Genomic DNA, 14117 nt, shown 5'->3' with positions numbered 1-14117 from the left:
TGCACCTTTTGTTTGCGGTATACCATCTTTTCCGCAAATTTATTGTTTTCTGTTTGGTATTAAATTAATAGTTAAGATCCATTTTGTTACATCTGGTGATCCGTTTATTTGGAAATCGCCAATGGCAGTCAGCAGGGTTTAAAAACATCCGTTGTTCGACCTGCTAGTCAAATGCGTTTTGTTAAAATATACTTTTTCACTTTTTTGTTTTTTTGGAAAATGTTGTTTGTGCTGTATTTAGACCCCTCTACCAAGAAATTTGTTTTGCATGCACACGTATAAAAATTGCGGTTTTTATCCAACGCAATCATAGGTTTGAAAGTTGTTTTCAATTTAGACTTATATATATATAAGGTGCCTAGAAAATCAACCTAACAATGTTAGAGTAGATCTGATTCTTTACTTCCTCCCCGACTGGGGCTGGAACCTGAACTTTACACTTCATACTTCTACGACAACACCGCCTAGCATTGCGCAGAAGCCTTATCCCCTCCTCTAACTATAGCTGATAAAATCAGCTTTCGTTTCGGGAGGTGTTAGCTTCTCGTATGAATTAAACAAGGACATCTAACGCAATACACAAAGTATTTTTAAGTGTACAGGAATGATCATCTACTCATCTCTTCAGTATAATTACAGGATGCTATTCTGTTTTTAGAAGCATACAATCACTGTAAATTTATATATATGTATGTCTACCTATGTGTAGTGACAACTGTAAATTATACCTTGTCCATTGGATTTCTTATGATTAAGAAATACCAGGCGTTAGAATATTAATAAAGTGCCTAGAAAATCAACCTAACAATGTTAGAGTAGATCTGATTCTTTACTTCCTCCCCGACAGGGACTGGAACCTGTACATATATATATTTATATAAGATTTGAACATCGGTCATTTACAGTAACTGCTTATTTACACTAAGATGTAAATGTGAGTAAAATGTCTTTTGATGTACGATCTTGCCTCAAACTAAATTTTGACAAAATTTATGTGTAAAATAGCAATCTTTGGTCATACATGTCAATTTTAAAATGTTTATGATGTTAAAGTGACATAACAACTGATATGTCTGTATTAATATTTCATAATACTATTTATTTAAGGAGAAAACTAACATAAATTTGAAAGGATAATTGCAATTTCAGGGGGCCAAATAATGGGTCATACCATGCCTTCCTCTTGAATATCTGGGTGATTTTCCATCAAGAATTGCTGTAATTAACATAAGACATATATGCGTGTCGTATGCAAAGTGTTTTCCATCCTCTGCATTAAATGGTAGCCTGATACATGCATGCAGTTAGATGTTATAACAAGTAAATACAACATTTTGAAAGTGAGACTAGAAATTCACCAGGGTTTATTTTATCAAAATGATATGAATAAGAATAGCTTTAAAAGCATACATGTCCACCTTAGATAAACTATGCAAAACAGGTTTATTCTTAATACATTCTGAAACTACAAAGACACGTTGTATGAACGAACCCAAAAGTCGTATAGAAAATAAAAATAATTTTGTTATTTTTTTCAGTGTCGGAATAAGTCTAGCTGTATTTGTAATCATGGTAATAGCAACAATAATTGGATGGGTCTTATTGAGACACAGGAATATATATAAGCAAGCTTGTATGTATTGAGTTATGAATGGGTTGATTTTTTTAATAAAAAGTAATCACTATGCAACTATATGGAAAAAAAGTTACGTCAAATGTTAGACATCTATTTAGTCCGACAATTTAAGAATAAAATAATATTCGCGGAATTTTCGATATATGAAATATTAACACCGAAATAATGACTAAAATAGAATTGGTTAGTCTTGCATTAGATTGGAGATAACTGTTTTGTATTTTAATATAGACTTACGTTTAACCTTGGTTTACTACTGCAAATATCTGTCTACCTAGCTCCACTACGCGTCAAAAGGTAAACTTCATTTAATTGTTACGTATGCCAAGCTTAACGTACAATACAGATTTCCGATTTGACGCATTGACAGGACAAATTTTTTTTCTCGAAATCAATGTAAACACGGAAATTCAGGTCGTAGGATATTTGTTAGGTAACAAATTTTGAAATCAACAATTTTGATAAGGTTTCTGTTCCTAATCAAATATCTAATTAAATTGTGATATATGCATACAAAATTTTTAAAATAACATGTATAGAAAAATTAAGGCATTTTTTTTATTACAGCCACAGAAGAAGTGAAATTAACAGGTAAAAAATTGTGAACCACTTAAGGAAGATCATGAAATAAGAAATTCAACCTAATTTAAACTTAACCGCACAATTTTACATATTATCATCAATACTTCGATGTAATAAACCTTGTATTTTATATTATTCCAAGGATGCAAGTTTGGAGAATAATTTATCAATTTGTTAGAAACAGATATAGATAAACGATCGTGACAAATAGATAGAAATAAAGACCATGAAGGGCATTTATATACATTAAAGAACATTAAATACGGGAAAAAAACAAAGCGATGGCCAAAAATTAACTCCAATGAAAACAGGGAGAGGTTTCGGGTGGTCTGGAACATAACCTGCATATTATACGGCACTTTTTTCAATGCCAATTATCAAGCAAGCAATAACTCAAATTAGGGTAATATACAATCATTTAAAGAACGTGAAATACTTTGGAAAGTTTGTCTGCAATCAAATACCAGTTCGCAAACGATCAATTTCGTGATATAAACCATTAAACTATAATCGTAGTGATGGTATCAGATAAGTCTGAATATAATATAGCCTTGTCTAAGCATTTAATGTAAAAGAATTTTGACTTGAGTTGGTGTCATTTAGGAAGTATATCCTGAAACACGTATTATGCGCATGGAAATTCTGCATATTTTTACAATTGAACTTTTCTGTAGTTATATAACCTTTATACTCCAACTTTTATAAGGCAACGGAGTTTATATTGTTCCTCAGTAAAATGACAATTCACTTCTTGAAACCTACAAAACCGTCATGGTTGTCCCAAGGTTCTGAGTTCAAATGTCCGCAAGTGTGTATAATATGTGGCAGTTTATAAGGTATAAAGTAACACCTATTGTTTTAGTAATGTAAGAAATTTCCAGATCATTAGATAGGATGAGATACAGAAAATAGTTAATTCATTTTTAGTTAAAGAAAATAAATCATCTTTATACCAGAAGATAGAAATAAGGAACTTGACGTACAGCTTTTGTTTTTTCACAACTCTTGATAAAATTTGCTATATACTATTAAGAAATAAATCAGCAATGAAGTGAACGAGTGGTTCAAATGTGAATGTTAATCGTCTGTTGGACAATATGTCTACAAATTTCAAAAATATATTTTGCTAATGAAAATCTCAGCAATTTAAAAAAAAAATTCTTCTGTACACTTAAAGTTTGAATCAACGTGTGATTAGCGGTGTAACTATTTGTCTTCCGTACCTTCCTCATCAATCATTTTCTTTTCTAAACCAATGATGTGTATAAGTGCAATTTTAGTTTGTAAAGTACAATAAATACAAATGTTCGATAGCTACGAATTTTTATATGTTCGAATCCATATTTAATTCATAATACTTGTAGCATTATAATATTAACAGAGTGAGAATGCTTCTTTCTATTGTCTTAAAATTACGCTGTTGGAACACTTTCTGATATATAGATATTGTTTATTAGACTGGTTATTCAAATCAGTTGTATTTGTTCATGAATTACTTAACACATAAAGTTTAAACGACATTTAATGTCAATTATTAGTTGTGCAGCCCAGTCCAGATTTTTCTCTAATCACACAAATAATTGAACATCATATCAAAGGTCCATACGAACATGATGAAATCTTTAATAACAAATTGGATAAATGTTACAAAGTACCAGAAGCCATGAACAACACTAATAGCATTTACTGTATAACTGTTTTTAACGACTGAAAATTGCTATAATTTGACCAAATAGATGAGATATCGGATTACAAGTTACGTACGTTCTTTGAATTAAGAAATTAAGTTTATTTTGAAAGTACAATAATGTATTAATTGATTTTTGTTTATAAAAGTCTCAAAGGTTTATCGTACTAAAGACGTGTCACAAACATACGATTTTATTCTGTAACATAATTTTTCAAAACCTTTCTTAAAAGTGTTTAAATCACCATTTCAATATAAAGATTATGGACTGTTTCCCTATCGATCTAGTTCATCAACGTCATGTTGTATATGTACAATTGTGCGAAACTGAAGAGATTGATTCAAGGAGAAGGTATGACAAGACAGCTTCTTGGCCCTTGGTATTATGCGCATGGAAATTTTATATATTTTTTTAATTGAACTTTCTGTAACCTTCATACTCCAACATTAAGGCAATGTAATTTATATTGTGATTAGTAAAATGACAATTCACTTCTTGAAACCTACAAAATCATCACGTTTGTCCCAATGTTTTGTGTTCAAATGTCCACAAGTGTGTATTGATATGTGGGAGTTTATAAGGTATAAACGATGAAAAACGATGAAAAACTTAATCTATTAAATAATATCCCCTCAGAGGTTTATTCAAAATACATCAGTCTGTCAAATATCAGTATTTATGTTTACTTTTAGGATTCAAAAATCGTGTGTTTAAGCACAACTGCAAAAGATAGTGTAATTTTGAGATCTTGTCCTAAATTTAGATAAGAGCGAAATCATTACTCAAAGAGATATTTTGCTACAAGATGTCTTATACAAATATATTTATGTGGGTCAACACCTTTTTGGGTACGGATTTGGCTTATACCTAGTTTTCAATACAATATGTGTTGAATGGTCCTTTTAGGTCAAATATTTCAAATTCCACATATTTATGGCGACAATATGACACCACAACTGATATTTCTGTGTTAAAGTTTCCAGATTATGTCATCGTAATTCATTTGTCAATAAAACTAACACAAATTTGAAAGGATTGAACAATTTACCAGTTTTGGGAATTTCAAGGGCTGTGGAATGGCGCTTTTCATTCCTCCTCAATCGTCAGTTATGAATTTGTTCTTACTTCAAATACAAAAATTCCGAGCAATCGTGTATGAATCCACGCAGCCTGTTAGTTGTGCAAATCAATACGTTATTTACCCTTTCAAATACCTTATCCATTTGGCTGTTCTGAATGTATAAATATGTAGTCACGTATAATCTGATTAAACTTAAAAATCCAATACATTTCTATTCTTCCTGTTCACAAAATAGCCTTTAACATTTTTTGGTGACTGGCGTTAGTTCAGACGAGCGTAAATTACTTATACACGTTCAATTGGGACAGTTGACTTAATTTAGAGTTAAAGTTATTTGCAACTGAAATCACTGTCGAACACATTACAGGTTTAATTCCCGCGCTGTGAAAAGTGTTTCAATGCTAGGTGACTCATGAAGTTTTGCATTACAAATATTGTTTCCTTTCCATGCTCGTCCATCAAAACAACCTTTTCTCTTATGCACCAATTTGACATTAGTTTGGACATTTAAGTTGGTTACGTATTGTTTTATTTTTTTTACACACCAACATCAACTGTAATCCCTGTTCTTAATAAAATTACGTATTGTTTAAAGGGGCATTAGCTGTCAAATTCATGTTCACCGATTTGACTCAAATTCTTATATTCGACTTATAACATACTAAAACGTATATCCAAATTATAAAAAGTCTAAAATAAACAATTTACGATGCATAGACTCGATAGTATATTTCAGCATTTCGTGTGTATTTTAGTCTAGACGCCGTCTAATTAACTATCTCGGGGGCCTCGGTGGCCGAGTGGTCTAAGTAGTTACTTCTGTAATCACTAGCCAGTCAACACTGATGATGTGAGTTCGAACCCCGCTCGTGCGGGTGCACTCGACTCCAATCTTAATTGACGAGGATTGTCAGTTTTCCTATCGAAGGTCGGTGGTTTTCTCCGGGCACTCCGGCTTCCTCCACCAATAAAAACTGGCCGCCACGAAATAGCCCAAAAGCGGTGCTTAAAAGTGGCGTTAAAACACCAAAAATCAAAATCAAAATTAACTATCGAGGTGAATTCCGAAGACTACCGACGGTCATATAACCCGATATAAACATAAACATAGATATAAATAGATTGCTAACTCGTGCGATTGGATTTTTCTATGTCTGTTTGATTTCATATTATAGGTTAAAAATATGTTAATAATCGTTTTTACCTGTATAAGAATGATTTTTTTTTAGATCGAACCATTCAACCAAATGATTTACCCTTGTTTCACTTTCAATGTTAACATTCTTTTCCATCTAATAACTGAACACGCCTAGTTCATGCGTAACCCATCTCTAGCTGTAGGGATACATTAAAGTTCACATGAATACGGATTCAATGAGGTTGAATTATTCACTTGCAAGTGAATAATTTATTAGCGATGTTTCTTTGCTTAATTTGACAAAACTGAACCAAACTGGCTGTTAAAAGCGAATTATCATTTCACTATTCCACTTTCATTAATGATTGAACAAATAAAAAATCATATTTTATTTTTTTTATATCTCGTAGCTAATGCCCCTTTAATCAATGTAAAACGATGCACGGATGAGTACATGCGATACGCTAACATATATCATTCGGTAATTAGAGAAATGTTCCGATTTAAGTATTCCTTAGTTAATTGAATATTAAAGTAATTTTATGTATGCGACTTAAACATTTTACTTAACTAAGGGAATTCTTAGTGAAATATAAGTTTATGGAACACTTAAGTTAAGATGTTTTATGCATACGGGCTCTGGGGTAATTAAAAATGTAATTGTAACTGCCTACAATTAATTACAAATTTAAAAGTAATTCAATGTAATGTGTAATTGATCATACTTTCAATTACATATAATTTAAAGTAATGAATTACATTGCCTTTTGCTATTGAATTATGACTTACTTTTAAATTATTTTCTTATTATACATTGCTGTGAAATTTTAAAAAAAAAGGTTTCTCTGATGTACTCACATTTAAATTTGTTTTTTCCTTCATTTGGATAGCACTTTGTACTTTGTACTTTGAATTTATTTTTTTATACTTTGTAAATACATATAATGTTTATGCTTAATGTACTTTTTAGAAACTCCAAAAAGAGATGAAAAAATAGACTGGGCAACAGCTAGCGATATGGCAGCATTGGTTGTCAAGGAAATTGTTCCTGGTGCGAGCGTTACTAAGTGTAAAAAATGGGCTGCTAGGTATAGCGTAATGTGCACAATCGTAATAGAAAACTGGACTAAATACATACTAGTAGATCCTGATTCACGCATCAATGGAGGGGAGATACCGAGCCCACCAACAGTGGTGGGGCCTGGAAAAAAAGAAATGTTCGTAAGTAATTATTACTATCAACTTTATACAAGAAGTTTATTTTAAATAAAAATAAATATACAATACACATAGAAAAAAATATAAAACGAAACACTTCCTATTTTATAAGGATAAATAAACGTACAAAAGTGGAAATATTGGTACCAGTTTTTTGTACCTGTCTCCGTAGAAAGTCCTTGATATACAATGTGCTACCAAATTATTTCGGTATTAACCACAGTATAACAATTTGGGGAAATAATGGCAAAAAGTATGAATCAATGTACGATACATGACATCAATTAATACATTAATTTAGATTTAGGAGAGTAATTATACAATTAATCAATATTGTATGTCACCTCATACAATTTGTGTAGGGGACAAAAATATAATTACAATGCATGCAAATTCCAACCAAACTGCCTCACAACTGATCTGTTTCTTACCTCTTGCTAATATTTTTTTTTATTTGTGTTGGGATTTGCTTTCTTTTTGACTGAATTTTCTTTTGCTTTTTATTAATAATTTTGTTCAGCTACTTGTTTTTATTTTTATTAGTACTTGTTTTTAACAGAATTTATGTCAAGTATTTTTACAAGGTTGCTTGCTTTAGTTGTTATGCTTTTAATTTGTGCTTTTATCTATGATTTTAAGTGTGCACATCTGTCTATGCTTTTATGTTTTTTGTTTTTTGTCTCGAATGCAACAAAGTCGCGGTAGCAATATTTAGGCATGCTGTTTTCGGCGTCGTTTGCGTCAGCGGCGTCACTAATTTGTTAAAATTTGTGATTAGGCCCTTCTTTAATTTTAAGTCTCAAGATTTTTCAATCAAACGCAATATCTACACTCGTCGGCCAAAACTGGCAACCCGAGTTGAAGTCAAATGGTAATTATTCTTATTCCGTAAATTGTAACACTGAAACATGAATCTGGTGATGAATACAGTTTTCAACAATTCATATTGAGTTTTAACTTCGCCCCGAATCGATTAAACATTTTGCATTTTCCGTCGCAGTCAGTTTTTACTCCAGGTCAGCGGATGTGGCAAGATGTGTCATACCGTATTTATATTTCAAGAAACATTTGAAGTTTACATTATCTAAATGGTGATCTCTGGATGTCTTGGCCCGGCTAATTTTAAAATTAATTGTTTTCAATGCAAATTTGTAAAATTGTAAAATTGAGAATGGAAATGGGGAATGTGTCAAAGAGACAACAACCCGACCAAAGAGCAGAAAACAGCCCAAGGCCACCAATGGGTCTATAACACAGCGAGAAAATCAGCTGGCCCCTGAACAAAAATGTGTACTAGTTCAATGAAAATGAACGTCACACTAAACTCCAAAACATATAAATGAACTAAAATTAAAAAACATACAAGACTATCAAAGGCCAGAGGCTCCTGACTTGGGACAGGCGCAAAAATGCTGCGGGATTAAACATGTTTTGTGAGATCTCAACCCTCCCCCTATACCTCTAGCCAATGTAGAATAAACAAACACACAGCAATACGCACTGTAAAACTCAGTTTAAAAGAAGTCCGAGTCCGATGTCAGAAAAGGTAACAAAAGAAACTAAGCAAAATGACAATGATACATAAATTAACAAAGGACCACTAGCAGTTACTGACATGCCAGATCCAGACCTCAATTAAACTGATTGAAAGATTATGTCTTCATCATACGAAAATCAAGCACAATCCCTCCCGTTAGGGGTTTAGTATCATACCAGCATAAAATATATGAGAAGAACATAACCCGTATCATGCCAACAACTGGTTTTAGAATAAATGTCTTTATTTCCGATGCAAAGACCCTATGAGTGAATCAATATTAATACCAAAATATGCCATCTTTAATGACCTGACAACAGTATCGTAACTATATCCCTTCTTTATAAGTCTGTTTAAAGGTTTGGTTAGCTTTTGAGGTGTATGTCGACACTTTTGTGCTTTGTATAGAATATTACCATAAAAGATTGGATGTGAAATACCTGAACGTATAAGATGTCTGCATGTTGATTTATATTTACGAATGATGTCCTTGTACCGATGATAAAATTAAGTAAATGTTTTGACTAGTTTGTGATATCGAAAACCCTGGTGTAATAATTTTTCAGTAAATCAGAGGTTTCTTTCGTTAAAATCAAATACGTTGTTACATACACGAGCGAATCGAACAAGTTGAGATATATAGACACCATAAGATGGTGACAAGGGAACGTCACCATCTAAAAATGGATAATTAACAATATGAAATGAAAAATCATCTCTTTTATCATAAATTTTGGTATTAAGCTTCCCGTTAAAGATATAGAAAACAAGTTACAGGAAAGGGCAGTGTTCATTGTTAGTATTAGCTTTATTTAAAGTCAGTTCTGCAGGATAAATCTCTTTAGTGTACATACTGAAGTCGTCATTATTGAGAGCCAATATATCATCCAAATATCTAAAAGTGTTATTAAATTTTTGTATCAGATGTTGTTTCGATGGGTCTTTGCTGATTTTAGTCATAGATTGTAACTCATAACAATACAGAAACAGGTCCGCAATAAGTGGTGCACAGTTAGTCCCCATTGGAATTCCGATAACTTGACGATATACGGAATCTCCATAGCGAACAGAAATGTTATCTAGTAAAAATTCAAAGGCAGTTATCGTATCAAAGCAGGTCCAATTGACATAGTTCTTTTATCTGTTGTTACTAAAAAATGACCTAAAAGAGTTAGAAAATATATATTCGCATTCTGACTTTTTAAATGCCCATTTAATTAGGTGTGTGGTTTTTTTCTTAATAAGATTATGAGGCAAAGTTGTATATAGGGTAGAAAAATCAAAACTTTGAACAGATTCGAAATCACCAATATAAGCATGCAATTTATCAAGTACTTCCAACGAGTTTTTAACACTCTAAAAGTAATTAATTACACTATTTTCAAAGGCCTTATGTGAACAATTTATTACCAGGTTTTTGATTGTACCAAGTGTACTAGTAAGTAGAATAGACAGTTTGGTAGTTGAACAATGGCTTGAAGACGAAATAAATCTATATTTTTAAGGTGTTTTGTGCAGCTTCGGAAGCCAGTACATAGTTGGAACTTTCATTGTATTTGGTTCTGCTTGTAAAGAGGTAGCTAAAAGTTTATGTTTGTTACAGATGTCATTTTCCGAAAATGGAGTCAGTTTGAATGTTGGTGAATTCGTGATTTTCTTTTGCAGAACCTCAATGTAAAATTCACGTCAAACAATAATGATATTATTAGCAGCCTTATCAGCCGGGACAAAAACAAATTCCTTGGCGAGTTCTTTTAGCTTATGTTTGATACGAGAAATAGGGCTATTATGGATGTTGTTAGGAGTAAAACTATGGATGTTGTTAGGAGTAAAACTATGTATGTTGTTAGGAGTAAAACTATGGATGTTGTTAGGAGTAAAATGTTCTTGTAACCGTTTTGCAGTCCATACATACATTATATTATAACATCTTTATTATATTCAAAAGTAAATGTCGCTATATACATTTAGTAAATTATAAATTGATGTCTAAAAATACAAACAGTTAGATACAAGTCCACATTACACAATTGCACAGGAATTATATAAGGAATATCAGAACGTGTAACAAACATCCTGCTTACAAATTTGTCTCCACAGTATAGTAGTGATTTACTAGAAATTTTTAAAATATCTTCAAAAATCGATTTTTATTTGATCAATATAAGATTTTCACAATAAATGTTATTTACAAGGTTATTTGATATAATTCGTCTGTTAATTAAAACAATAAATATAGTTATTCGAATTGTGACTATTTATCTTGTGACTTTTTTCTGTGACGTTTTTTCTTTGACTTTATGTCCTTCATTCCTGGCCTCAATGGATTGGATTTTTATCGTTTTTTAATTAGCAATATTTTTATTGATATGTGACCTAGTTTAGAGATATATTGCACATAATTAAATGTCAGCACTTTACCTTTACCAATTATGAATAATAAAGCTGTGTATGAATATTAAAGTTTTCAAATAGATCACTTCCAGGGGAACCTTTTAATGGTAAGTCAATAATATTTGGTATGCAGTTGTTTAAGCATTGGCACATCTCATTTCCATGGAGATCAGTTGCCCCCTTCCGCTCAGTCATGGTAAATTACCTTCCAAACTCTTGCATAGTTATATATAATATGTCAAAGATTGCGAAAATGTCAATTTAAGATTAACCTCTAATGGGAGGTTTAAGATAGTTGGTAGGCAGATGTTTTAGCATTGTTTTATTTCATTTCCATGGCGATTATATGGCCCTTCCTACTCAGTGATGGTTCATTCAACATAGTTTACGGGTTAACGTTTTTGATTAGGTCAGTTTAAAAGAACGTTTTTTTTGGGGGTAAGTAAATGATATTTGGTACGCAGTTACATTAGCATTGGCTTATATTATTTCCATGAAAATTATTTGACCCCGCCCACTCACTCATAGTCCATTGACTTTAAAAGTTTTGCATTATACTATCAAAACTACAAACAGGCGACACATATCTCTATGTAAACAGTTTATTGTGAGTATATATGCTGATGTTTTATATAGTCGGTTGTAACTCCATACAGCTCATGTTGCTTATTGTATTGTATATTTGTACCGATTAAATAAGATTTACTTACTTACTTAATATATTGTTTTCTTTTCCCTTATTTTTTCAATATACGAGTAGAAAATACTTACAGATATACAAAGGAAAAATACAAACCTTAACACAAAAACAGACAGTAAATGCCATATCTAAAAAATAAAATAAAAATATAAAAATGGTTTACAAAACGTTACACTTCTAAAAGTTACATACAATACAATACAATAAATTGTTTATTTAAAAACACTCTGTCATATACATGTAAAACCAGAGGAAAACATATAGAAAATACAGTCACATTTATACCAGGGGAACATAGAAAGAAATAAAAAAACTCTTTGGAATAAATTAATAATCACTATTTACCAAAGGCATTCGAACACATTATTTTTTATGACATACCCCTTCTTTCCGAATATTGTGCCGGCTCTACCACATTACAGCATCTTAATTTTAAAATAAATTCACTTTCGATGGGTGATAATTGTATAAAGATAGAGGAACACTTAACACACTGGCACGTTGGTGTGACCTCATCTGCTCTAGAACTGTAAAATGTTTTTTTCCCCCACAAATTGAACCCATCATGCTATGTAGGTTTAAATACTGTTTTATAAGTCACAAATATTCATGAAATGATCAACTTTCTATAAAAATCACAATACATGTAATATAACTACTTGGTTATAATGTATGTCATATATAAGAAAATAGTTGCAAAGAAACAAATCGAAGGACGCCAACAACTACGACTCAATCACATGCTTTATTATACGACTTATTTCATACAAAAACATAGAGAATATTCAAATAATTAAATGAACATTTACCTATTCTGTTAAAAACCGGAAAAGGAAAGGAAATGCCTATTACAAGACAAAAATAAAATTCTTTTTTAGATTTTAAGGTGTCATTTAAACGTTTCTTTCATTGATTTAGATTACACACAAGAAATGTACCGCAACAGGTACATATGGAACTGCTTCATGGTTGATTTCATCTACTGATCAAAGAGCAGTCATCATGTGGAGTTGCCCTTATAATTTTAATCATCATAAGAATCGTCTGGCCGTAGGACTGACTGAGAAAGGTACTACAAAACACAAAAATTGGTTCGATCAAATGTACAAGAAGGAAAGCGGTTCCAATTTGCATTTTGTTAGGGAAGAATATGACAATCATACAAAAACCATTTCCAACAAAGGTAACAACTTCGAAATCACTGGTACCATGGGAACAACTCACGTGACTGAGGCACACATCATAGTACGCCCACTAACGAAAAATGGACTTGCAGACAATTTAAAGAAATGTGTAGAAAAATCAAGCTCAGATGTTGCTGATTGACTTTAAAGCTTTTTTTCTGCGCTGGTGTTTTGTTGTTGCATGATTAGAGCGAATTTTACAGCTATGCCTTTTTTTATACAATTTCATACTTTATATGATGAACTATTATTAGAAGTGCTGACATTCACAGACATCAATTCTATTTTACGCATATTGAAATATCTCAACGGACTTTTAGAAATAAATATTTCTGTTCTATATTTTTTATTTTTCAAACTAACCAGAATCTCAGTTGTTAGAATTATGAATTATATGTGTTGATATATTACACTTGGTGACTTTATTTTTTGTTTTTAATTCTGGATATTTTTATTTTAAACCGACAAAAAAATCCTTCAATTCCGTAATGTGAAATGATGTTAATGACATATATGTACTAACTATATATTCATAAGGCAATGAAATGAAATCGATGAAGCAAATAGAAATGTAGATTCCATCTTCTAATTAAGTATTTCCTACGTAACAAACCCAATAATCCAAAGCTCCGAAACACTAGTATGCCGGAGAACGTACGGAAAATATTATATTAACAATACTTCGACAATCTCTTTCTATTTAGATTCAATATAATCAATTATCAAGTCCGATCGAAGACAACTTTCAATTTTTCTTTGAATGCCCATTTTATACACAAGTCATTATTCATCTTTATGATAAATAACTTTTAGTTCCGTCTCTAGATCTGGTTAGTTTACTAAATAGAAACGCAAATTTAGCTCTTCACCAAAAAAGTTCTTAGTTGCAAAATTGAACGTATTAGCCTATAGATATCTTTCTGGACATTGAACGTTTTGACATTTAGATATCTTTCTGG

At 31.6% G+C, this 14117-nt stretch overlaps 1 protein-coding gene across 1 annotated transcript in view; it reads left to right on the top strand.

Annotated features, from left to right (window-relative positions):
• Positions 1–13466, top strand: part of LOC127701168 (uncharacterized) — a 36509-nt gene extending 23043 nt beyond the window's left edge. Inside the window, exons 5-8 of the mRNA XM_052204991.1 lie at positions 1539–1633; positions 2204–2227; positions 7096–7346; positions 12893–13466. Coding sequence (XP_052060951.1) covers positions 1539–1633; positions 2204–2227; positions 7096–7346; positions 12893–13300 — 778 coding nt within the window. The 3' untranslated portion in view covers positions 13301–13466. The remainder of the gene's footprint in view (positions 1–1538; positions 1634–2203; positions 2228–7095; positions 7347–12892) is intronic.
• Positions 13467–14117: the final 651 nt, after the last annotated feature.

The sequence above is a fragment of the Mytilus californianus genome, unplaced genomic scaffold (assembly GCF_021869535.1).
Source record: "Mytilus californianus isolate M0D057914Y unplaced genomic scaffold, xbMytCali1.0.p SCAF_5, whole genome shotgun sequence".
In the NCBI taxonomy this organism is placed as follows: domain Eukaryota; kingdom Metazoa; phylum Mollusca; class Bivalvia; order Mytilida; family Mytilidae; genus Mytilus; species Mytilus californianus.
Note: the sequence above shows the minus strand (reverse complement) of the source record. Positions and strands in the feature narration are given on the sequence as shown.